This window comes from Ochotona princeps, chromosome 5 (assembly GCF_030435755.1).
Source record: "Ochotona princeps isolate mOchPri1 chromosome 5, mOchPri1.hap1, whole genome shotgun sequence".
In the NCBI taxonomy this organism is placed as follows: domain Eukaryota; kingdom Metazoa; phylum Chordata; class Mammalia; order Lagomorpha; family Ochotonidae; genus Ochotona; species Ochotona princeps.
In genome coordinates, this window is record NC_080836.1 from 80639541 (window position 1) to 80664787 (window position 25247).

Here is a 25247-nt window from a genome sequence, read left to right on the forward strand (position 1 = left end):
GATCCGGCCTGGCTGGGCCGCCCCCCCCAGGACCACGCAGAGTCCTGTGGGGCGGCCCAGCGGCTTCTGGTCCAAGGTTCCAAGGTTCTGATCCCTCCCAAACTCGCCCCGCCTCTTGACAGTGTTTAAAACTATTGCTGGGGCCCGGCGGCGTGGCCTAGTGGCTAAAGTCCTCGCCTTGAAAGCCCCGGGATCCCATATGGGCGCCGGTTCTAATCCCGGCACCTCCACTTCCCATCCAGCTCCCTGCTTGTGGCCTGGGAAAGCAGTTGAGGATGGCCCAATGCCTTGGGACCCTGCACCCGTGTGGGAGACCCGGAAGAGGTTCCGGGTTCCCGGCTTCGGATCGGCGCGTATCGGCCCGTTGCGGCTCACTTGGGGAGTGAATCATCGGACGGAAGATTTTCCTCTCTGTCTCTCCTCCTCTCTGTATATCTGGCTGTAATAAAAATGAATAAATCTTTAAAAAAATAAAATAAAATAAAATAAAACTATTGCTGGATTTCTCTTCTTTACTTTCATTACATTATACCACTTTCTTTCAGAATAGTCAGTGCTAGGTTACTTCTGTTAGTGTCTTATTCTCTTCTTCAGTACTTTTGCTATATGCATACACTGTATCTTTGATCTTTCAATTATCCAACATTCAACATTTATTTTGTGTCTTATACGCTGAGCACTATGGAAGAGAGGACCAAGTTTCAGAGTTTACAATTTAATGTACACAAAATAAGCACAAGACGATCTATCAATCATTACTGGGAGATGGTAACATTTGGCCTAGTGGTTAATGCACCATTTGGGACACTTGCAACTCCTATTGGAGTATGTGGATCCAAGCACTGCCTCTGCTCCTGATGCCAGCTTCCTGCTGATGCACAAACTGGGAAGTGGCAGGTGATGGGTCAAGTACCTCAGTTCCTGCCACCCATGTGAGAGATCCAGGGTGAGCTCCTACTGCTGGCTCTGCTGGCTTTGGTCTGGTCCAGCCCCAGCTGTTGCAGGCACATTGGAATCTCCATGAGGTAAGTACTAGGAATATTTATTTTGAATTATCCCATAAAGAGTCACAGCAGGTCTAAATTTGGGAGTCCTGATATAGCCAGTAACTCGCGTCTACCGTGAGAAGAGAAACAGCAATTACCACAACTAAGCTATGAAGAAAGTGCCAGTGAGGTTCCCTGGAAAGTTTGCTGGTCAGGAAATTCCAAAGAAGAGATGATGATAAGAGAACCTACAAGACGGGGTAGAGTCAGAAGATGTGATAAAAGGATGCCTCTCATAATAACAGAAACCAGATACAGAGATGGACAGGATGGTGAGCAGTAAGTACTAACTAGCTATCTAGGAGCATAGTGTTAGGTAAACTTTCTAAGCCTAAAAAGAAGATTAAAAAGTTTAACTTTTATTTCACAGAGAATTAAAAAAACACTTTGCAGATTTCAAAGAAAATTAGCATGCATAAGAAAGACTATACTTTCAACAGATTCGAAATACAGAGAGGAAAAGACAGAAGATAGCATGTAACAAAAATGAATATAAAACCCAGGGAAGAAATCACAATGACCAATGGCAGAGAGGAATCAGCAGGATGAAAGTAATCAACTGAAGGGGAAGATGGAAGGCACAGTAATCACTCAACAGCTCCCACCAGCAAAGACCGGGGAGGGGCATCCCACGTATACAGTGAGCAACAGGAGCCAACAGCACACTGGGGGCAGAAAATCAACTCCAAAGAGTAGACAGGGCATCACTGGAGCTGTACAAGATCCATTAGGAATGGCAACACAGCATACTTGGGGAAGAGATACAGATTTCAGTCAACAACCAACAACTGAAAGACAAGGAAGGGACAAAGGAAAATGGCACAGAGATACCAGGAAGAACACACACAAAAGCCACAATCATGAAAGAATTAACTCAAATTGGCAACTGCATAAGAAAGAAACAAGAAAGTCAATAATGATTCAATGGTTATGAATCTTCAACTAGCAGCAAGGAAATGGCGTTAATGGAAAAGAGGAGGAAAGATGCAGGTCTTAGATGGAAGTAAAAATGAAAAAGATGATCACTTGGACTTGGCACGATAGCATAGTGGCTAAAGTCCTCGCCTTGAATGCGCTGGCATGCCATATGGACGCTGGTTCTAATCCCGGCATCTCCACTTCCCATCCAGCTCCAGGCTTTTGGCCTGGGAAAGCAGCTGAGGACGGCCCAAAGCCTTGGGAGCCTGCACCCACATGGGAGACCCAAAGAAGTTCCTGGCTCCTGCCTTTGGATTGGCTCAGCTCCAGCCCTTGCGGCCGCTTGGGGAGTGAACCATCTTCCTCTCTGTCTCTCCTCCTCTCTGTATATCTGACTTTCCAATAAAATCAATCAATCAATCAATCAATCAATCAATCTTAAAAACAAAAAGATGATCACTTACCAAACTGTTATTGCTGAGGGAGGACAGACGCATCCTGATGTTAATGCATGCTATTGAACTATGAAAGTTCTTGAGGCTTATTTCTGACTCAGAGAGAAGCAAAATGCTGCAAGACAACATCTATCTATCTATCTATCTATCTATCTATCTATCTATCTATATCTATACACATACACACATGTATCATACTGAAAACTAAAATCTACTAAGAAAAAATGTAAAAGGATACAAACTAGAACAGTATCCTCTACTCATGGGTTGGAAAACTTAACGTTATTAAAATGTCAATCCTACAACAGTTGATATAGATCTCTATCTCTAAATCTCTGCTTTTCAAAAAATAAATGGTGAGGAAATCTAAGCAAGAAACCAAGAAAGCATTCTGGAAATACACAAGAATATTTCAAACTATTTCTAAAAAATTGGAATTAAAAGTTAAGTATTTTGGTACAAATGCTTTTGAAATGCATGTAGTCTTTTTGCTTGCTTGTTTGTTTTCATCATAGACACTGTGACACAAATAGATACAAAGGAAGATAGGGAGGAAGAGAACTCTTAGCTGCTGGTTTACTCCTCAAATTCCTGGAATAGTTTGGCCAAAGGCTAGAGTCAGGAATTTAACTCAAGCTTCCAGCTGAGGAAAGGCACTAAACCACTAGAGCTAGTACTGTTGCCTCCCAGGGGCTGCATTAGCAGGAAGCTGGAGTCAGGATGTAGAAACAGGCCCTTATTCCAGGCACTCATATGTGGAATGAAGTGTTCTTCAGGGAAAATTCTCGCTCTTCCATCAACTTTTTAGAAAAATTATTTATTTATAGGAAAGGCAGGTAAAGACAGGCAGTCAGAGTTCCTATTCACTATAGTCCCCACAGGCCTGCAACGCGTGGGGCCAGCAGCCAGACTCAGAGCAGTTCTCCCATGTGGGTGGTGACGACCCACCTGTTGCAGCCACCCCCTGTGGCCCCCAACAGCGGTTCCGTATGGAGCCCAGGCACGCTGGCAGGAGACACAGACATCTCAATTGCTGCCTCAATGACTAGACAGAACACCCATCTCCCAAGAATTCTCAGCAGTACCCTCTATATGTGATGACTAGTGTCTACAACACATAATGGGTTATAAGAAATAAAAAAAATCAATAATACAAACAAAACAGATGGCAGAAGGCTCAAAAAATTTACATAAAGATCTCAGAATAGTCAACAAGTGCATGAAAAGGTGCTGAACATGATCAGTTCTCAGGAAAATGCGCAGAAATTGACACTGACACTTCATTCTCTATCATCTAAAACTAAAAAACAAACACCCGACACCACCAATTGTTTGAGAGGATACTGAGTAATTGGAATTTGGGACAACGCTGGTGGGAATATGAAATCTACAAGCACCTCATGAAACTGTTAAACCTCTTGTGAATTTAAAAATCCATCTGGGGCCCGGCGGCGTGGCCTAGCAGCTAAAGTCCTCGCCTTGAAAGCCCCGGGATCCCATATGGGCGCTGGTTCTAATCCCGGCAGCTCCACTTCCCATCCAGCTCCCTGCTTGTGGCCTGGGAAAGCAGTTGAGGACGGCCCAATGCATTGGGACACTGCACCCGTGTGGGAGACCTGGAAGAGGTTCCAGGTTCCTGGCATCGGATCGGTGCACACCAGCCCGTTGCGGCTCATTTGGGGAGTGAATCATCGGATGGATGATCTTCCCCTCTGTCTCTCCTCCTCTGTGTATATCTGGCTGTAATAAAAAAAATAAATAAATAAAATAAATCTTAAAAATCCATCTGAGTTACGCTTCATGTTACACTTAAGAATGTGTAAGTGGCACAGAGGTTCAGTTGCTGCCTGGGATGCCCAAATCCCGCATCTGAAGTGCCTGGTTTGATTTCCAGCCTGTCTGCTTTCAAGCCAGCTTCCTGCTAGTTGGCATCCTGGATGGCAGCAGGTGATGACTTAAGTTGTTTTCTGCTTCCTATGTACAAGTGACAGAGTTCTAAACTCTTGGTTTGGGCCTGACTCAGCCCATCCCTGGCTGTTTGTGGGTATTTGGAAAGTAAAACAGTGGTTGGAAAATTTCTCCCCATCTGTCTGTTTCTTTCTGCCTTTTTTTTTTTTTTTTTTTTGATAGGAAAGGCAGATTTCAGAAAGCAGAGATTTTTCATCCACTGGCTCACTTCCCAAATGGTCACAATAGCTGGAGCTAAGTCAATACAAAGCCAGGAACCAGGAGTTACGTCTGTGTCTCCCATAAGGGTACAGGGTCCCAAGAGCTTGAGTCATCCTCTGCTGCTTTCCCAGGACATAGATAGACAGCTGGATGGGAAGTGCACATCTGTGACACAAACTGGTATCCAGGGATCTTTGCAATTGCAACTGAGGTTTTAGCCACTGAACCATTGTTGGACCCAAGATTTAAACAAACAAACAAAAAATTTTAATTGCAGGTCCATGTTCTATTAAAAGACAAAAATAAGGTTGAAAGGAAAGAAAATGGTGTATATGCTAGAACATTTGATGAAATATATTTTCAAGGGCTGGTGCTATGGTGTGACAAGCCAAACTTCCACCTGAAACACTGGCCTCTCATATGGGCATTTTTTTCACATCCTAGCTGCCCCACTTCCAATCTAGCTTCCTGCTAATGCACCTGGGAAATCAGCAGAAGATGGTCTAAATTCTTGGACCCTTATACCCATGTGAGAGACCCAGAAATAGCTCCTGACTCCCAACTACGGATTGGCCCTGCTCTGGCCATTTTGGCTATTTGGGGAGTGAACCAGTACATGGAAGATTTTAATCTCTTTCTCTCTCTGATACCCTACTCTATCTTTAAATCTGCCTTTCAAATTAAAATAAATGTCTTAAAAATATAAAAATTTTTAAAACAGAGATGTCTTAAAGATAAAGGTGGGTACTTAATGATAAAGGCATCAATACAAAAAGAAGGTATATAACACACATGCATAACAAGAGTCCTAAAACACACACAGCAAAAATTAATGGAAGCAAAGGAAAAACAAAATTCAACAATATTAGGTCCTTTAATATCCTACTTGCAATAATAGACACAGCAATAAAATAGAGGATAAACAAGGAAACAGAATCAAATACCAACAAATATCAACTAGTTCAACGAAACAATACCATCACCAGCAGAATATGCATCTACACAAGAGCAACATAAAATATTCTCTAAAACAGAACATGGGCTGGGTTCTAATACAGGTCTCAATATTCTTTTTTTTTTAAGATTTATTTTATTATTATTGCAGAGTCAGATATACAGAGAGGAGGGGAGACAGAGAGAAAGACTTTCCGTCCGATGATTCGCTCTCCAATCGGCCACAATGGCCAGTGCTATGCCAATCCGAAGTCAGGAGCCAGGAACCTCTTCCAGGTCTCCCACTTGGATGCAGGGTCCCAAGGCTCTACGCCATCCTCCACTGCTTTCCCAGGCCACAAGCAGGGAGCTGGATGGGAAGTGGAGCTGCCGGGATTAGAACCGGCGCCCACAGGGGATCCCGACGCGTTCAAGGCGAGGACTTTAGCTGGTAGGCCACCACGCTGGGCCCAGGTCTCAATATTCTTGACAGACTAAAATCACATCACATAGAGCATGCTCTCCAACAACAGATTACAATGTATGATTGCATTTACATGAAATGTCTGGCATGGATATCTACATCTACACAGACAGAAAATAGGTAAGTAGCTAAATTTGGATAAATTTGGGTTTTCATTCCTGGCTCATGGCTCTTAACTCTTCTCAAGGCAAAGCCACAACAACTAGAATTTCTCTTCCCCAAACAGGGTAATAAGAACTCTATCACAGACTTCCTGTCTTGTAGCTGGCCACAAGCAAATTCTCTCCTGAACAGATTATGCCCCACACCCTAGAGGAAGGAATGTTGTAAAGACAGGCAGAAAAGGATGTTGAATCTGACAGACTTTGCTGGGTTTCCCTACCCAGTCTGTTAGCATTGGATCATATTCATTTCGTCCAATCATACCTCAGTACAGTTACCCATGGTTTACTCATTCCTAGGCAATAAAGCTTCCATAAAAATCCCAAAGGGTGATGCTTAAAGGGCTTCCTCAGGTGAACACCTGGAAGCTCCTGGAAGGTGGTGCACCCAGAAATGGAAATGGAAACCCTATATTTCCTCTTCTATTTCTTGCCATGCGCATCTCCTATGCCTTTTCTAATAAACCACAGAGGAAATTTTAAGTAGAGGAAGGTTCAAACACCGTAACTTACTGATGAAGTTTTGAAATGTATAGATACAATTATCTATGCTTAAAAGGATGTCAAATCAGTACAAAACCAGAAAAAACGAATTCCAAAACAAATAGAAGAAAGGACATAATAGGGAAGAAACAAATGGAAAAAAGAGAGGAAAGAAAAATGACATTGATTCTTTAACATCTCCAACAACATGGATAACCTCTTCAAGCTGGAGAAAAAGAGATGTCATCTGTTACAAACATTAGGTGTGAAAGAATAGATGCTATCTATAATCTTAAAGGGAATAAGAAGATTATAACAGAATTCCGTGAAATTTATATTCTACTGTATTAGATACCAGACAGAACAGACAAGTTCCTAGTGTGACAAAACCTTCTGAATCCGATTCAAGAAAAACTAAAAATCTTAAAAACAAAACAAAATAAAAACACAACTATCAAGACTAAATTAACTTCAAAAAATCTTCTCTACAAAGATAAACTCAGAACCAGAGAACTAGTAAATTTTATCAAACACTTATAGATGGATTAAGGGCTGGCGTTTCTGACAGTGGTTAAGATGTTACTTAGGACAGCAGCTTCCCGTTCACGTAGACCTTGGGAAACAGTAGGTGATGGCCCAAGGACTTGGGAGACTGAGTTTCAGGCTCCTGGCTTCTGCCTGCCCAAGCCTGGCTGTTGTTAGTGTTTCAACATAGAACTAGCGAAGGAAAGATTTCTGTCTTCTTCTCTCTGCCTTCCAAATAAAATGAATAATAAATGTAAGGGAAAAAGATAAAGAGAAAAAAAAGAAGTGAACCCTCAGAATTAAAAATAATAAGTGCAGATATAAATGTTTCCATAACACAATAAGGAAAGACCGTCAGAATAGGTGAGTAAAATGAGCAGAAGTGAAAGTACGTTGATGCAAGGTTCTTACACATGAGGACGTTTAACACCCAACGACAAACTATGGAAAATGAACTGGTATGACATATTCGTGGTGGGTGTTTGGCACAGCAGTTGACTCTGAGATGTTTCTATTCCATATCAGAGTTTCGAGTTCACGTCCCAGCTTCGTTCCCAGTTGAGCCTTCCTGATGATAAGCACTGTACAAGATGGCTGAAGATGGCTCAGATGGTCTGCCACCCTTGGACGAGACCCAGATGCAGCCCCCAACTCCAGGTGTTGGCCTGGCCCAGTGCTGGCTGTTTGAGTCATTTCCTCAAATGTCAAACAATAGAAGGAAGATCTCTGTCTTTCAAAGTAATAAAAAAACTCTTTAAAAGAAAAAGAAAAGAAAAAGGTATACTATAAAACAAGAGAACAGTTACTACACAAAGAAGATGCAGAAATATGATTAATGAGTCAATGAAGGAGATAAAATAAAATCATAAAAAATAGGGCCTAGAGCGATAGTGTAGTGGTTAAAGTCCTCGTCTTGCACGCCTGGGATCCCATATGGGTGCTGGTTCTAATCCCAGCAGCCCCGCTTCCCAGCTCCCTGCTTGTGGCCTGGGAAAGCAGTCGAGGACAGCTCAAAGCCTTGGGACCCTGAACCTACGTGGGAGACCCGGAAGAGTTTCTGGCTCCTGGCTTCAGATTGGCTCAGCTCTAGTCATTGCGCTCACTTGGGGAGTGAATCATCGGACGGAAGATTTTCCTCTCTGTCTCTCCTCCTCTCTGTATATCTGCCTTTTCAATAAAAATAAATAAATCTTTTAAAAAAATAATTAGTTGGGCTGGTGATTGGCTCCACTGGCTAATATATTCAAGTGCCAGGATCCCATACGGGCACCAGTTTGTGTCCCAGCTGCTCCACTTTCTATCCAGCTTCCTGCTTGTGGCCTGAGAAAGCAGTAGAGGACATCCCAAATCCTTGGGACCCTGTACTCATTTGGGAGACCAGAGGTGACTCCTGGCTTCTGCCTTTGGATTAGCTCAGCTCTGGTCACTGTGGCCATTTGGAGAGTAAATTAATGCACGGAAGATCTTTCTCTCTGTCTTTCATTTTCCCTGGAAATTTTACTTTCCAATAAAAATGAAATCTTTTTAAAACTTTAGTTAGGATACAGCGTGATGGCCTAGTGGCTAAACTCCTCACCTTGAATGTGCCGCGATTCCAAATAGGAGCTAGTTCTAATCCCGGTGGCCCTGCTTCCCATTCAGCTCCCTGCTTGTGGCCTGGGAAAGCAGTTGAGGATGGCCCAAAGCCTTGGGATCCTGCACCCGTGTGGGAGACCCAAAAGAAGTTCCTGGCTCCTAGCTCCTGGCTCCTTTGGATTGGCTCAGCTCCAGCCCTTGCAGCTGCTTGGGGAGTGAATCATCGGACAGAAGATCTTTCTCTCTCTCTCTCTCCTTCTCTTTGTATAGCTGCCTTTCCAATAAAAATGAATAAATCTTAAAAAAAAAAAAGTTACAACAGACTCAAATCAACATTACACAATAGTTAAACCACAAAGACATATAGGAGGAATCAAGAGCGATCCTGACAACCTCTTAACAGGAGGTCATATGCACAGAGCAGGGGGGAACCCAAGTGGAGCAGGTGGACAGGAGAAGGCTTGTATCCCAACCCTGAAGACTCCCAGATCCTCACCAAGGACTATCAGTATGGACACCAAGGACTACATCCCAACTGCCAAAGAGACCACGGGGAAATGGAGTGCCTTCGGAGGCCGAGAACTCTGAGGTCATTCACTCCCATTTGAATCTCCCCCATGGGATGGAATAAGCCCAAATCCTTCCTCGCAGGATCCAATGTCATCACAAAAACAGCCAGGAGCCCTGAGCAGTCCACAGAAACAGAAGAACAGCAAAATCCCTTTGGGATAGGGAGAGGAGTTTTCTATGGTCTTTACTTAGTTCCAACTTTGGATCCCACCCTCTTCTGCAATGACCACCAGGGTCGCCCCGGAGCCCCCCCAAAACCACACCAAACCAAACCAAAACAACAACAACAACAAAATTAGAATAGACAGAACAACAAGGAAAGCCTAGAACCAGACAGGAAACAGTCAGCGGGGACTCACATATACCTTACTAGGTGGGACATGAAAATAAGTTACTCCTCACTTATTTTGAAGATTTAAAATAACTGAAGATTTCTCTGCACACCCCTCCTAAAACTGTTCTGTGCCTCAACTGTAGACATATGCCTTGTTAAAGTTATAAGTAGTTTGGACTATCCCAAAATCTGCCAAGTTCAGTAAAAATTATGTTTCAATACAATAAACTGCTAAATACAAAAATGAAAACAGACATGAGACAGGTGAATAGTATCCTGCAACCATTTTAAGGTGGATAGAAGTTGGTTGTACATAAACTAAAATTGAAATGTCAATGAAGTAGTCACAGGATGTGGTTAAGAATCTGCATTTTCTAACATATCAGTCACTCAATACCATGTTAATTAACTCCATAATGTTGTAAACTGTTACCGATGTTGTGTTATGGCTTTTAATCAGTCTGGACGATATTCTGCCAGCTCAGCTTTTAGATCAGAGATGGTCTCCCGAAGAAACAGTTGAATTTATCTGGCTAATAAGATGCTGGACTCTATGCATGGTACATGCTTGCAATGAAAGAAGTTTGACTGGATTTGAACTGCAATACTGCAATAAGGTGGAGTAATCCACCATGGGGGGAGGGCACGGGGAGGGGTTGGGGGAACCTCACAGCCTATGAAACGGTGTCATAAAATGAAAATGCAAAAAAAAAAAAAGACCTCAGCCATTCTACTACATAATCAGCTGTCTTAATAATTGACAAAATAAAGTATATAGTCACGCTTCATCATATTAAGAAAAAAGTTAAAAAATACGAGTAACTGATGTTGTGCACAGCATGTTAAACCACTATCTGCAGTGTCCACATCCCTTGTGAGCACTGGTTTGAATCTCGGTTGTTCCACTTCCAATTCAGCTGCCTAGTAATGTGTCTGGGAAGGCAGTATAAGATTATCCAAGTCTTTGAGATCTTGTTACTCAGGTGGGAGACCAGGATAGAGTTCCAGGTTCCAGGTTTTGATCTGCCCCAATCGCAGCCAGTATGAGTATTTGAAGAGTGAACCAGTGGATTGAAGTTATCGATCTCTTTCTCTCTGCTTTACAAGTGAATAAATAAACAAATAAATAGTTTAAAAGGGAAAACACACACACACACAAATAGGGCAAACAGAAAACAAATAAAAGGTATTAGATTTAAACATAGTAAGCCCAATAATTAAATTTAACTTAAGTGATCTAAAGGAACCTGGCATTTAGCTTAACAATTAAGTTGACTGGCTCCATCTTTGACAGCTTAATCCAATTCCCAGTTTCCTGGGAGGCAGAGGTGATGGCTCCAGTGACCGGATTTCTGTCACATGGAGACTGACACTGAACTCCAGGTTCCTGGCTTTGGCCTCAGGCAGTGATTGTGTCGGGTATTTTGGAGTGAACCAATCATCTAGTTTTTAGAGAACGCAAGGTTAAAAGGTAGTTTCTGGTATCAACAGAACTGAAATTAGCCAGCAAACCACCCTCACCGCCCCAAAAGAAAGATACTAAATCACTTCTAAATTACCCACAATATAAACAAGGAATAAACAATGCTTACAAGCAATCTACAGTGAATGAAAATATCTTACCAACACTGGGGTTACCTAAAATCTGTACTTAAAGGTATAGGCAAGCGTCTATGTGAGAAGGAAGATTTCAAGTTAATTTAGGTACTACCTTCAACACTACAAAAAGAGGGATCAGGGAGCTAAATCCAAGATTGAAACCATCAAACTGCTGGAGGAAAACAGGGGAAGCCTTGCAAGACACTGGCCAAGGCACTGAGTATCTACACGTAACCAAATGGAGCAGTCAGGAAACCTCAGAAACAAAGCCAGGCCTTCCAAACATTTAAGTCAAATCCCAGTTTAGCATGAAAATGTTCTTCAACTACGAACATGATGATTGTTTTTCTTATAAAATGCGATGGACTCTGGAATTTAAGAGTGCAGAACCTTCCGTAAGAAAGAGACGGGCATTTGGAAAAACATTTGGGTCACTGCTTGGGACGCCCTCGTCCTGTACTGAAGGACAGTTCTACAAGTTCCAGCTCTACCTACTCTATTTCTGAACCAGCTTCCTGCTAAAGCATCCTGGGAGGCAGCAGAGGACGGTTAAGTACTTGGGCTCCTGCCATCCAAGTGGAAGACCAGAATGGAGTTTCAGGCTCCTGGCTCCGATCTGGCCCAGCCTTGGCTGCAATGGTTGTTTAGAGATAGAAAATATTTCCATGTGTCTCAGTCTTTCTGCCTTTCAAGTACATATAAATAAGTAGATGAAATTTTTTAATTAAAAAAACCCCTAGGGCCTGGTGGCATGGCCTAGCAGCTGAAGTCCTCACCTTGAACGCCCCGGGATCCCATATGGGCGCCGGTTCTAATCCCGGCAGCTCCACTTCCCATCCAGCTCCCTGCTTGTGGCCTGGGAAAGCAGTCGAGGACGGCCCAAAGCTTTGGGACCCTGCACCCATGTGGGAGACCTAGAAGAGGTTCCCAGCTTCAGATTGGCACAGCACCGGCTGTTGCGGCTCACTTGGGGAGTGAATCATCGGACAGAAGCTCTTCCTCTCTGTCTCTCCTCCTCTATGTATACCTGACTTTGTAATAAAATAAATAAATCTTAAAAAAAAAAAAACCCTAAATCCTATTTGTCTCTACTGTACTCCATCTGAAATAAGGAACACATTGAATGATAAGGAAACAGTTTTAAGACATATAAATGGGAACCTCAAGAAAAAATACGGCAGTATTCTTCAACATTATTTAGCAGATAAGTGAGGCAAGGATAGCTGGAAAGGAAATAAATTCCCAACACAGAAGCAGATGTATCACAGTATTAAAATTTAATGACACTGGTCATTCATAAAACTCCTTATTCCATGCCCAAATAAGCTCTATCATTTGCTTCTTATGTAATTCTGTGCAGTGACCATTTACACTACTTGATGAGTGGATTTCTTACTATAAACTGACATTTTGGTTTATAGAGTAGTCTCAAATGAGTAAGTCCCCTAAGCCTAATTACCTATGAATACAATAACAAATCAAAATTTTAACTTCAGAAAATCAAAAACCATAGCCTATTTGTTATCTATATAGCAAAAATGTATGTCTGGGAATCTCTCTGGGGTAGACAGATGGTCCTCCTTTTATCTTGCTGAACTTCTATTTCAACCACAATATTTTAAGTAAATCATTAGCTGAGTCTGTAAGGCATCTCTGGCTGTCTGATGACACAGGCTCACTGCACTAAGTGAGTCCCTACAATGCCAAAGCAGTCCACTGAAAGAAAAGTCTTCCCAGTATCACTGCTTGCACACCTGAGGAAAAACACTCATTCGGAAGGCATATTTAGGATTGGATCATTGCAGAGGTGACGTAAGGCACTATCTCCAGCTGTGGCTGGGGATGGACCAGGGCAGACACCACTCTCTAGTGGACACGGGCACTTTCATTAACCTGCCTGGGCCTCGCTTTCTTTTCTGTAAACAAAGAAATTGTACCAGGTTCCTCCCAATTGTAATTTCAATTACAACTGGCTCCCTCAGTGATGAAAGGCAAAAGTATGGCAATAGATTTTCCACAAAACACAAGAGTATCCACTTTTTCTCCATCACAATAAAACTTGATCCGATAGAACAAAATTAGGAATAGATAGCAAGGAAAAACTTCACTTGGCTACAGTGTTCGTTTAAGAAGAGAAATTAAAAGAGATGACTTACATGTGTCTTTCATATCTGAGGGTTTCTCGGATGGACCATGCAACCTGGTAGGGTGAGGCCTGCTCGGAGTCCTCCAGCTCCTCTCCGCTCTCTTCGGACCAGTCCAATCCTGTGATGGACAAGATATTGCCAGGTTAGAAAACAAAACCCCGCTGTTATGTAAAACATGGAAGAAATAAGATCATCCGAAATACACAACTCAACACCAACTGCCAACTGCTATCAGAGTGTGGGTAAAGGTTTCCTGATACGTCTCATTTCTGTTCTTACAGAGACATTAATAAGGAAAATATGGAATCCGCTGAGGTTCAGACCAGAGGACTAATGAAAAAGCTATGCTGTGGTCTCAGGATGAACCCCTGGTTACAGACTTCACTAATACGGTACAAAGAGCGTAAGGGAAAGGACAGAAATCAGGCAGTGAAACAAGGTAGAATTTCTCAAGTAGCAAAATATTATTGGCACCATGTTGTACAACAGAACTCTTGAACTTATTTCACCTATGCAAACGAAATATATTCTCCTTTGATCCAAAATGACTTTAAATCCCCATTGTGTGTCTTTACATTTAAATTGTTTTCCTGGGGCCAGCAAGATGAGCAGGTTGAGCCACTACCATGTAGAGTTCTGGCTACTCCACCTCCCATCTACCTTTTCCAGCACACCTGGAAAGGAAACACAAGATGGCCAAGTGGCTGGGCCCCTGCCAGCCTCATGGGAGACTTGCAGGGTGGTCACACAGAGGTCCAGGCTTTTAACTTTGACCTGGTCCAGCCCTAGTTGTTACAGTCATTTCAGGAGTGAATTTGCACATGGAAGATCTCTCTCTTTCCTTCTCCCTCTCTCTTTATTCTCTCTCCTCCTACCTCCTTCTGAAACTCTGCCTTTCAAGTAAATAAGTAAATAGAGAATAAATAAAACTGAGAAAAAATGGCAAAAGACCATTCTCATCAGACACTTATATTAAAAAGAACCTACACCCAATTAAAAAGGTCTACATGGATTTCTTCCATAGCTTAAATGCATTTACACGTGTCCAATGGACAAACTACAAAAACATTAAAATACAAATAACAAGTGTTTAAAATTAAGTAATACATTATCACTCACAAAATGAGAATCAGATGTGTTTCAAGATGACCACCTAAAATGTCAAGTCATCTTAAACAGTAAATCACTGGGAGATCGGTGGGGAGGGGAGGGAACTTGGGGAGGGGAAAGGGAGACCCCAGTGCCTATTAAACTGTGTCATAAAAGTAAATCCCTGAGGCCGATGCTGTGGCTCAATAGGCTAATCCTCAGCCCTTCAGATCGGGCATCCTATACGGGCGCTGGTTTGTGTCCTGGCTCTTCCACTTCCCGTCCAGCTCCCTGCACATGACCTGGGAAAGCAGCAGACGATGGATCAAGTCCTTGGGCTCCTGCACCCACATGGGAGACCCAGAGGAAGCTCCTGACCGGGCTCAGCTCCAGCTGCTGTAGCCATTTGGGGAGTGAATTAATAGATGGAAGATTTTCATTCTCTCTTTATTCTGTAACTCTACCTTTCAAACAAAAAAGTGATTTTTTTTTTTTTAGTAAATTAATTTTGCTTAACTAGAATAATTAACAGTGGCAGGCATTTGGCACAGGTGGAGACGGCATGCTCAGAAGGCCCGTGACCCCTACTGGACACCTGGATCTGAGTCCCTGCTACACTTCTGATCCAGATTCCTGCTTTGTCCATGAGCACGCACGGAGACAGAAGCGACGGCTCACGTAACTGGGTGCCTGCCACCCACAAGGGAGACCGAGATAAAGTGCCACTATTGTTGGCACTTGGGGCACTGACCAGCAGCTCGCAGTGCCTTCACCTGTCATTATTTCTCACTCCACTTTTCAAATAAATAAACAATTTAAACCTTGTCATTAAAAGAAATATTAATTTAAAAACAAAGCAACCACAATAGTATCAACTTCAGTGCATTGAAATGTGATATCCTTTAAAGTAACTTGAAGTGCCTTTAAAAATTAGAACATAACCTGTGTCTTAACCATTTCAATAATGACTTCTATAAGGCAGTTTCACTTTCTCTGAAAGAGTTACAAGAACAAAGATGAAGTGTTTCTCTTGTTGTGATATTCACTGTCCAATAAAACAAACCTTTGATCTTGGATTCATTATCACTAGTTTTACTGTAACTAACTGACAGGACCAGCCCAGACACAGTTGTAAAAGTGAATTACAAGACTGAATGTGTCTTTACTTATCCTTTGCTGACCATGGAAGCAGATTGTGCTTGGTTATTATAAGCTTGGTTATAAGAGTGAATTACACTCCCTAGTTTCCCTAAAATAATCTTTTGTTGTTGTTGGAAAATCTCAAGCTTCTAATATGCTTGGACTTTTAAAATATCTAAGTTTTTGCTCAAAAAGGATCAAAATCAGCCTCAGCATAACGTAAAACTTCATGGTTTCAAAGGTTGTAGATTTATCAACATTCAAAATAATTGAAATCATAAAAATCTGGCAGATGATATACATAAGGATTGGAATTAGTGGCAAATATTTGCAAAAAGAAATAAAGCTGATACTCCATCTCAAAAACATATAAGTGAGTTCCAGATATATGACTAAAATGTGAATAATGAAAAAAATTTGAAAAAATGTGAATATATTTATATATTCTTAATAATGACAACTTTAAAATGAAACAAACTTGTCTCAATTCGAAAATCCTTATATGTTTATATATATAAATATAATTATATAATTATTTATATAATTACATATATAATTTATCCAATATATTAATATATATATGTATATATAATTTCAAAACTCCAAAATCATTAGGATAAACATTTGAAAGCATTCAGGTAAGAAGTAGAAGAGGTTTTGCAACAAACAAGAAATATGTTTGGGCTCAGCAAGTGGCCCAGTAGGGTTAATACACCACTTATAATGCAAGCAAGTCACAGGGGAGTGTTCTGATTCCTGGCTGCTCCTGCATTCTTCCTGCTATCCCACCTGGGAACACAGAGATGGCCCAAGTGGTTAGGCACCTGCTATCCATGTGGAAGACTGGGGCATTTATGGCTCCTGGCTTCAACTTAGCTCAGTCCCAACTGTTGCAGCCATTTGGGGAAATGAACCAGCAGATGGAAGTTCTTTTTTCTTTTTGTGTCTCCCTGTCAATCTTTCAAATAAACAGATCTTTTTAAAAAAAGAAATATGTATACAAAACTCTTATAAATCAATGCAGAAGAGAAACATTTCAATAAAGATGGAAGAAGTAAAAAGGCAAACGTAAGAACAGTGACTAAAAACCATATGAACAAGCATTCAACTACATTATTAATCCAAAACAGCAGCTCCCAATAATGGTCCACAGTTCTTCAGAAGTTCCCGAAACACTTTCAAGGACTCCTCAGATCAATGTGATTTTCAAATGATACCAAGACAGACATTATTTACCTTTCACTCGGCTTTGACATTTATACAGACGGTACAAAAGCAATGGTTGGGGGCAGGTGTTTGGCCCAGCAGTTAAGTTGCCAATTAGCAGACCCACATCCCACAATGGCACAGGTGTGATACCCAACTCTAGTTCCAGCTTTGGCTCCTGACTTGAGATTGCTATGAGTGCAGACCACAGGAGGAAGTAATAGGGGTTTTAATGGCTGGGTTCCTGCTTTCACCTAAGAAGAGAGCTGGTTTGACTTCCTATGCTCCTGGTTTTGGTCCATGGCTACTTTGGGTATTTCTCTCTCTCAAAACAAAAGAAGCAATGATGGGTAGAACTATAGCATCTTCTTCATACCACATCTTTACAAGTAGGTTTTATTTAAGAAGTATTCATTTGGGAAAGATTGCTTATTTTATTCTATCTCCAATCCTTGAATCTATAAGTCTCTCTGACTAAATATTATGTATAAAGTGCTGCTTATGAAAAACTTTATGGTTTTCTTGGAGTGTGTCTTTGGCTCAGTATTTAAGATGCTGTGTCTTATTGATGTCAACAGCATGCTTCAGCTGTCTGCTATAGCAGCAGTGATGGTCCAAGTATTGGTTCCTTGCCACCTGGGAGATCTAAATAGGTTTACCAGTTCCCAGCTTCAGTTTTGGCCCAATCATTGTAGGCATATGGGGAGTGAACCAAATAGGAGATTGCCTGTGCACTCACATGCACGCAAATGGGAAAAGCACAATGCTTGTTTCTATTGGAACTGAACAAGTTGTCTCACATCACTTTTATTTCAAACATTGCCTTTGGTAATTTGTCAATTTTCCTGAAATGAAGGCTGCGCTGCTGCCAATCAAAAAAAATTCAGATTTTCACTTTAAAGTTTGGGTTTTAGAAAACTGGAATTCATTCATCACTGAGAGCTTGACAACTTACTAAAGACTTTTGTTTGTTTATGTAATTATTCATTTGAAAGGCAGAGTTACAGAGAGAGAAGGGGACATAGGGAAAGAAAACTTTCATCCACGAGTTTATTCCCCAAATGGCTCCAGCAACCAGGGTTGGGCACATTATCAGGGAGCTAAACTGGAAATGAACAGCTAGGATTTGAACCATTCCCCATACAGGGCATTGCAGGAGGTGGCCGAACACACTGTAACACAAGCCCCTGGAGACTTAAGAGAGTTGAGGTAATATTAATGAATTTGATGTTCTAATTTTCTATAATGAAGTGTGTTGGGGTCAGTATTGTGCTATAGGCGGTAAAGCTACCACCTGCAATGACCCCATAACATGTGGTTTGAGTTCAGCTGCTCCATTTTGATGCAGCTCCTTGCTAATGCTCCTGGGACAGCATTAGACACCCAAGTGCTTGGGCCCCCAACACCCATAATCCCATAGAGCTCTAGGCTCCTGGTTTTGGCCTGGACTAGCCAGCTGTTGTAATCATTTGAAGAATAAACTAGAAAATGAAAGACCTCTCTCTGTCACTCTCTTTAACTCTGCCTTTCAAACAAAATACAACATATGTGTGAGCTGTATTTTTACCTTACTAACCAAAACTAATAACTGCCTGTATGTAGAAGCAGATATGAGAATCCAGCTATTTTACAAAACCAGATATTGAGATCTGCAAAGCAATGGAAAACAATGCTGTTTTCTCTCAATATTCATCTTTTCATTAGAAAATGTTAACATAATAAACTTATTGTTTCTGTTGAAATTAATAATATATTCTGTCTTAACTTCTAACACAGTAGATATCAATATCATATACAAAAACTCTATGGTATCCTTAAAAATTCTTAAACATCAGGAATTCTAACGCCAAAATTTTGGGAAACACTGATCAAAGATACATAAATTAAAGCAGAATTTCTATCAAATTTGCAAAGGCAAAGATAACAACAATAACCAGGGCTGGTAAAGACATAGGGAAAAATGTCATCCAGACCTACTGCTAAACAGAAGGGAAAGCTGACAAAACAATACTAAAGAAAAAGTTGGCAACATGTCAAAAACTTAAAAAAAGAGAGAAAAAAGAACTGGGGCTATGGCTGCAGTATAGCCCATTAAACCACTGTCTGTAGCACAACCATCCTGGCTGCTCCACTTACAGTCCAGCTTCCTGATAATGTGCCAAGGAAAGCACCAGAGGATGACCCCAAGTGCTTGGGTCCCTGAACTCACGTGGGAGATCCAGATGAAGCGCCTGACTCTGGCCTGGTCCAACCCTGGCTTCTGTGGCATTGTGAAGAGTAGACCAGCAGATAAAACATTTGTCTCTTTTTCTTCTTTGTAAGTCTGAATTTCAAATAATCAAACAAAATCTTAAAAAACAAAAAACAAACCCTGCACAGGTTTGGAATCGGCAATCTCTACCTCCAGAAATCTATTTGGGGTCTGGCTTGATGGCTCAGTGGCTAAATCCACACCTTGCATGCACCAGGATGACATATGGATGCCGGTTCATGTCCTGGCTGCTCCACTTTCCATCCAGCTCTCTTAATGGCCTGGAAAAGCAGTAGATGGCCCAGAGTCTTGGGACCCTGCATTTGCTTGGGAGACCAATAAAAAGCTACTGGCTCCTGGCCTCAAGCAGGCTCTACTCTGGCTGTTGTGGCCACTTGCTGAGTGAACCAATGGATGGGAAATCTTTATTTCTGTCTCTCCTTCTCTCTGGAAATGTATCTTTCCAATAAAAATAAGTAAATCTTAAAAAAAAAGCGGGGGGAGAGTACAGAGGTGAGAGTAATTACTTGGCTCAAGGCTGCATATTTACATAGTTTACAATGATATAATCTGGGAATGACTTAAATTGAAGACAGAATTTAGCCATAACAAGGTTATATGTGAAAAATTAATGTCAAAACACATTATGAAAAATTTAAAAATAGTAAATAGAGAAAGAACCTAACTTTAGAAAACTGAAAGGTTATATCCCGGTATCAAAAATGGGTAACAGTGGGATTGGGGATGTTGGCAATTTATTATTTTTGCTTACCTCTTTTCTTAAGATTTTGCTGTTATCCCAAGTCATAAGCAGTTTAGCAACAGGTAGACCCATTCACATAAGATTATACTTCAAAAGGCACCACTCTCGCCTCCCATCAGACACAGCCTGCCTGTGTCCATCCTCCCCGTGGTAGTCAGTGCTCACAACCTGGGAGTGTTTCCTTTGACCCTGATATCTATGCTCACCCCAAAGAGGCAAACATCTATTCACATATTTAATCAATATGCTGATATCTCTTGCTGGTTTATCTACTTTGCTCACTCATTCTTATCAAAATGAACTAATACAATACCTCTTAGTGTTTTCTACTTGTTAATATATCATGGGCACAGTGCGATCAAGGGCCACATTCTCCACTCATTCTTTTTACTAACTATAATACTTCATAAACCACACATGCAGTAGCATAATTTATTTAAGATGTCCTCTCATTCAAGTTGCTTACAGATTTCAAATGCTGCAAGTAATGGTGCAATAAATATACTTATATACATATTCTTACATTTCAATATTTATCTGCACGATAGGTCCGTAATGTGAACTTGCTGGCAATATCTAATGAATAGTTATTGCTGCATTACTATCAGATACCACATCTTTACCAACACTGAATATAATTTTTGTCCACCTGGCAATTCCCAGTTGTTTTTAATATTTCTTTCTTCACCTGCCTTGCAGATTGAGGTTTTCAGCTACTTAGTGACAACTTATTTATTTCTGCTATTCATATCCTTTGATCTTGTTTCATGCTTTCGTGCTATATAATAACTCTTGCTCAAGTTAGAATTAGTACCACAGTTAAGACTAATCCCCCAAAAGTTAACGGTTTAAAAACAAAACAATCCCCCCTCAAAAAAACCGCACATATACAAAATCTGAATAAATGGAGGACTTAGAAGAAACTGTATTTGTTTCACTTTTAAATCATCAACAGGTATCGTTTTGGGAATTTTTAAGATGGGAAGTGTTACAAAGCACACCTGCCAGCAGACAGGAATCGCACTGTCCACCATCCGAGTTCCTACAAGACGCATGGCAAACTCCCTGACACACAGGTACTAAGCAGCAGAGGTGTGCCATCAAATTGCCTTTAACTTTGTTTTTACTGCTAACAAAGTATGACCACTTTATCCAATTCCTATTTCTGCCTTCAATTTCCAGATGTTATTCTCTCCACTAGCACACTCACTTCATGGTGCTCTTTCTAAATACGGTACCTATTGTTGCACCACCCAGTTAAAGTTTCTTCTACCCCCAGCACATAGGTGGCAGCCAGGGAAGGAAAGCCTCAGAATGCATTTCATTCTATTGTACACGTGAGATTCGGTATAACAGGTAACTCACCTAAGTGGGGAAAGAGATCGGTGTCCAACTGATGTTTTTGTGTGCACAGTTTCACCAGTCTCTGCAGTCGACTTATACAAGAGAAGTGTGGAGTGAAGGCTGTGGCTTTCATGAGGACCCGGTCAGTCCTGGGTGGGTCCACAAGGGGAGCCCTACTGGATGGCAGGATGGGCAGAGGCCTCTTGTGAGACAACTGCCTTGCTTGTGCTATAGTGTGTGTGGTGGGTGCCACTCCCTGCACTGGTAGGCTGGTGTTCTGAGGTTGAGGTGACTTGCAGACTGAACCCTGCGGTGGCGCTGGAGGTTTCAAAGAAGTGGATGAAGGTGACAGGTGGGAGTGCTGCTGCGGAGGCTGCTGCTGTGAAGGTGCAGGTGGGGGACTAAAGTGCTCTTGCCGAACTTTCAAAATCTCGGTCTCTCTCTGGCGCTGCCGATTCTGGGCCAACTTGCTCTGCAACTTCTTCCTCACAGTTGCCCCTTTCTTTAGGTCATCATCTTCCTCGTTGAAAGCAAAAGGGTCTTCCAACTCAGTGTCCAGGTAGTGGAGGGGGACCCTGGCCCCAGGTGGAGACAGGGACATTCCATCCAGTCCATTGGGCATCTTCAGGGCCAGCGTGGGCACCGTCAGGCTAAAGGCCATCGTATCCATCTGGTGCCTGACCTTCACCTCATCTATAGGATCATTCTTTTTCTTCCTCTCTTTTTTCGGGATAAAGCCAAGTACCTGCAAGTGGCTATTGCAGTACCTTTAAAAACATACACAGGGGAAATGTTCATGATACGTATCAGAAAAAGTGGAATATAAAACCACATGTTATAAAATGCAAATTCTAGCTATGTTAAAGATTGTGTATACCCAAATATACAACTGCCCCTCAGCATCTCAACTAACCACCTCAGTGTTACTGGGAGCTGCATGAGTGCGGCGATGGCCAACAGCAGCAAGTCCTGGGCTGGTGAGAGGCCCTGATCAGTGGCACAGCTACTGCTGTACCTGTGGTCTGTCAGCCTCTTTGATAGCACACAAAGCGACACATCGAGAGTCTGAAGGATCACACAGAACTCTCTTATGGGGAAACAAATATATGTAGATTCACAAAGGTCTTGCAACATAATCTTCAAGAATGTTAAGTGTTTGCTTTATGCATACCCATAAGAGAGAAACCGACAGGGAGAAATTTTGCTGGCTTCTTCAGAAATAAGGCTATTGGAGGCATTTATTTATTTTAAATGGACTACTAAGCAAAAAATGAAACAGAGTAGATGTACAAAGCTAAGCTGCGGTTGATGAGGTGTATTGGGAACGATCACACTCACCAGGAAGTTCCCCAGAAACAGGAAAAAAATGTAATGAAAAGCAAAAGATTTTCCATGTGGGCAGGCCCGCTGCAACATGAGGCTGCGTAAGGAACAGAGCTGAAGCCAATCTGCACATGCAGGCCTCCTTAACCTTACGTAGGCCAGTAACCGGGTCACATATCACAACTCCAGAAACCTTCTAAAAGGGAAAACACTTCCTAACAAGAATGGGTAAGGCGTGCTTAGCTAGTGAACAGCAGAGGCTAGGTATAGTCACTGCCTGTGACACTGACCCCTCACACAGGTGCCAGTTCATGCCTTAGCTGTTTCGCTTCCAACGGCCTGGGAAAGCAGCAGAAGATGCACCCATGTGGGAGACACAGATGAAGCACTTGGTTTCAGTTTGGTCCAGCATTGACCATTGCAGCCATCTGCAGACTGAACTAGCATATGGGAGATATTCATTCTTATTCTCTCTCTCCCCTTCTAGCTCTCCTTCCGTAACTCTTTCAAATAAATCTCCTTAAACAATAAACAAATATAATTAAGTTTGCATTATGACAATCATATAGAAGGGCAACTGCCAGAGGGCACAGTTTACTTTGGGAGGATGAAAACGTCCTAAAATTAGATTGCTGTACAATCATGTGGAATGGTAAAAAATAGTGAATGCATACTTTAAGTGGATAAATTGTATGGTATGTGAGTCATCTTAATTAAGCTGTTTGGAAAAAGAATAAATGTGCAAGAAATAAGAAAATTCCTTGGCAGATAGATGTGAATTATATATAACAACCATAAATTTAAAATATTATCTAAAATAACCAAACAAAACTGCTTATTTCTGTGAAATAAGGACACAGTGATAAGCCTTATCTCCCCACCATGCAATTGTACCCAAAAAATGAACTTTAGCAGCACTACCTTCCATGGAGTTAAACATTACTCTATTTTAAAAATGCAGACATGCATGAATTAGCATCTATAATGTACACCAGGTAAGTTAGAAACCAGAAGCTCTAACTTGGTGAATGAAAAGCTTTTGAGAACTTGTTTCCTAAAACAATACCTAAAACTATGCCCCATCCAGAGGTCCAGAGGTTACTGTGCTGCCAATGATGAAAACTTATTTTCAAAGGGGTGCTATTCTTCTCTATAATACATCATGTAGTATAGTTGCAGCTATTAACATTTAAGCACAGGTTTAGACATACTAGTACATGAATTTAATCTGGATTTCTTGAGGTAACAAAAGAATACTACCTCTTCCTAATGGCCACTTCACCCTGTTTTCGAACAATGCTAAAAACTGCAGAAATATTGATAATATTTCATCCATAGGCTCATGAACCAGTTGTGGAAAACAATATAGAACTTGGTGCTCAGGAGGCAAAATATTTTCTGATATGAGAGACAGAGATCCTTTCCCTTGGCATCTTGTTCTGCAACGGGGACACTACTTTGAACATAAAGAAAGACACAGACCATGAAGAATTCATTCTTGAGAATTACAGAATTCATGTCAATCTTGCTGCCAACTACTAAGGTAACTCCTTGCTTTGCATCAAATGCTCAAAGCCCAAGGTCCACAACTGCAGCAGTGATACACTGAATTTAAGAGAAAATGCCAGAGGTGTTTACAGTGGGGCATGAACTAGGAAATTCACCTACGTTCATCCATTCTTAGGGCTAACAACAGGGAGGGGTAAGGCACTACCATTTTTTGGTCAGCTCAAACCAACTGGACAGATATGTTTACCCTACTCCAGTCTTACCTGAGATTAAAATTTTATTCCTTGCCTCACTAAGCAGCTGTTGTTAACTTTCAGGCATTGTAATTTGAAACGTTCAGTACTCATTAGAAATTCTAACAGAGTATTCCCAAATCACCACATTACACTCGTTTTGGTAGGAACTCTACCAACAAAATTATTTCACGTCAAAAGTATTAGAAATGCTTAATATAACATACAAAACACATAATTCCTTGCCGATCAAACTATACAAGTGACATTTCTCTTGTTTATAGGAACATGATGAAGGCTACATGTGTTTTAAAATAGACGTAAAAGGTTTATATTTCCTATTTCAAGCTAACAAGCATGTGAAACTTTTGGAAAACCACGTTTCATCTCTTTGATATCCTGCAATGATCAGTAGGGTTTCTGGAGAGTTGAAAGAGTGACATGAGTTTACAGAACCAAGACTGAAGTCCCCCAGAAATATGATGACAAATTGCCAATGTAAAAACAGATCAACATTTTTCCATAATATTCAGCAAACATAAACTAATCATTCTAATGATAGTCTACACTTACAGTGAGACTGTTGTTTCTAAATTATGATAAACACACTCTTTGGAATTCTTTATCAAAAAAGCAAGATTATGAAACAACGCCAAATGTTGCTTAGAAATCTGGTAGGAAGTCAATCCTCTGAATGATTCAAGTAATATATTTGATGCTCTATTGTTCAGGGACAGATTTAAGACGCTCTAAAGTATTATCATCTGTCACAACACATAATTAGTTCCTATAATATTTCTCATTTAAGCTGGTGACAAAACTAATTAGACAAGTCAGACATTAAACCAAATAACCCAGTAGCAGTACTTCAAGGAACAACCATGAGAGGGATGGAGGGGTGATGTGTGTGTGTGTTTTACATAATTCTACACTTCTAAGTCTAGGAAACCAATCAAAAGAAAACATTCAATTTTTTTCAAATAATTCTCC

At 41.2% G+C, this 25247-nt stretch overlaps 1 protein-coding gene across 3 annotated transcripts in view; it reads right to left on the reverse strand.

Moving 5' to 3' along the window:
- The window catches only part of INO80D (INO80 complex subunit D), an 85666-nt gene that overhangs the window by 19151 nt on the left and 41268 nt on the right, over positions 1 to 25247 (reverse strand). For all 3 annotated transcript variants that reach the window (XM_004576903.4, XM_058664897.1, XM_058664898.1), the window contains 2 exons: positions 21214 to 21959; positions 13409 to 13517 (listed from right to left, as the gene is read on the reverse strand). In XM_004576903.4, coding sequence (XP_004576960.2) covers positions 13409 to 13517; positions 21214 to 21959 — 855 coding nt within the window. The remainder of the gene's footprint in view (positions 1 to 13408; positions 13518 to 21213; positions 21960 to 25247) is intronic.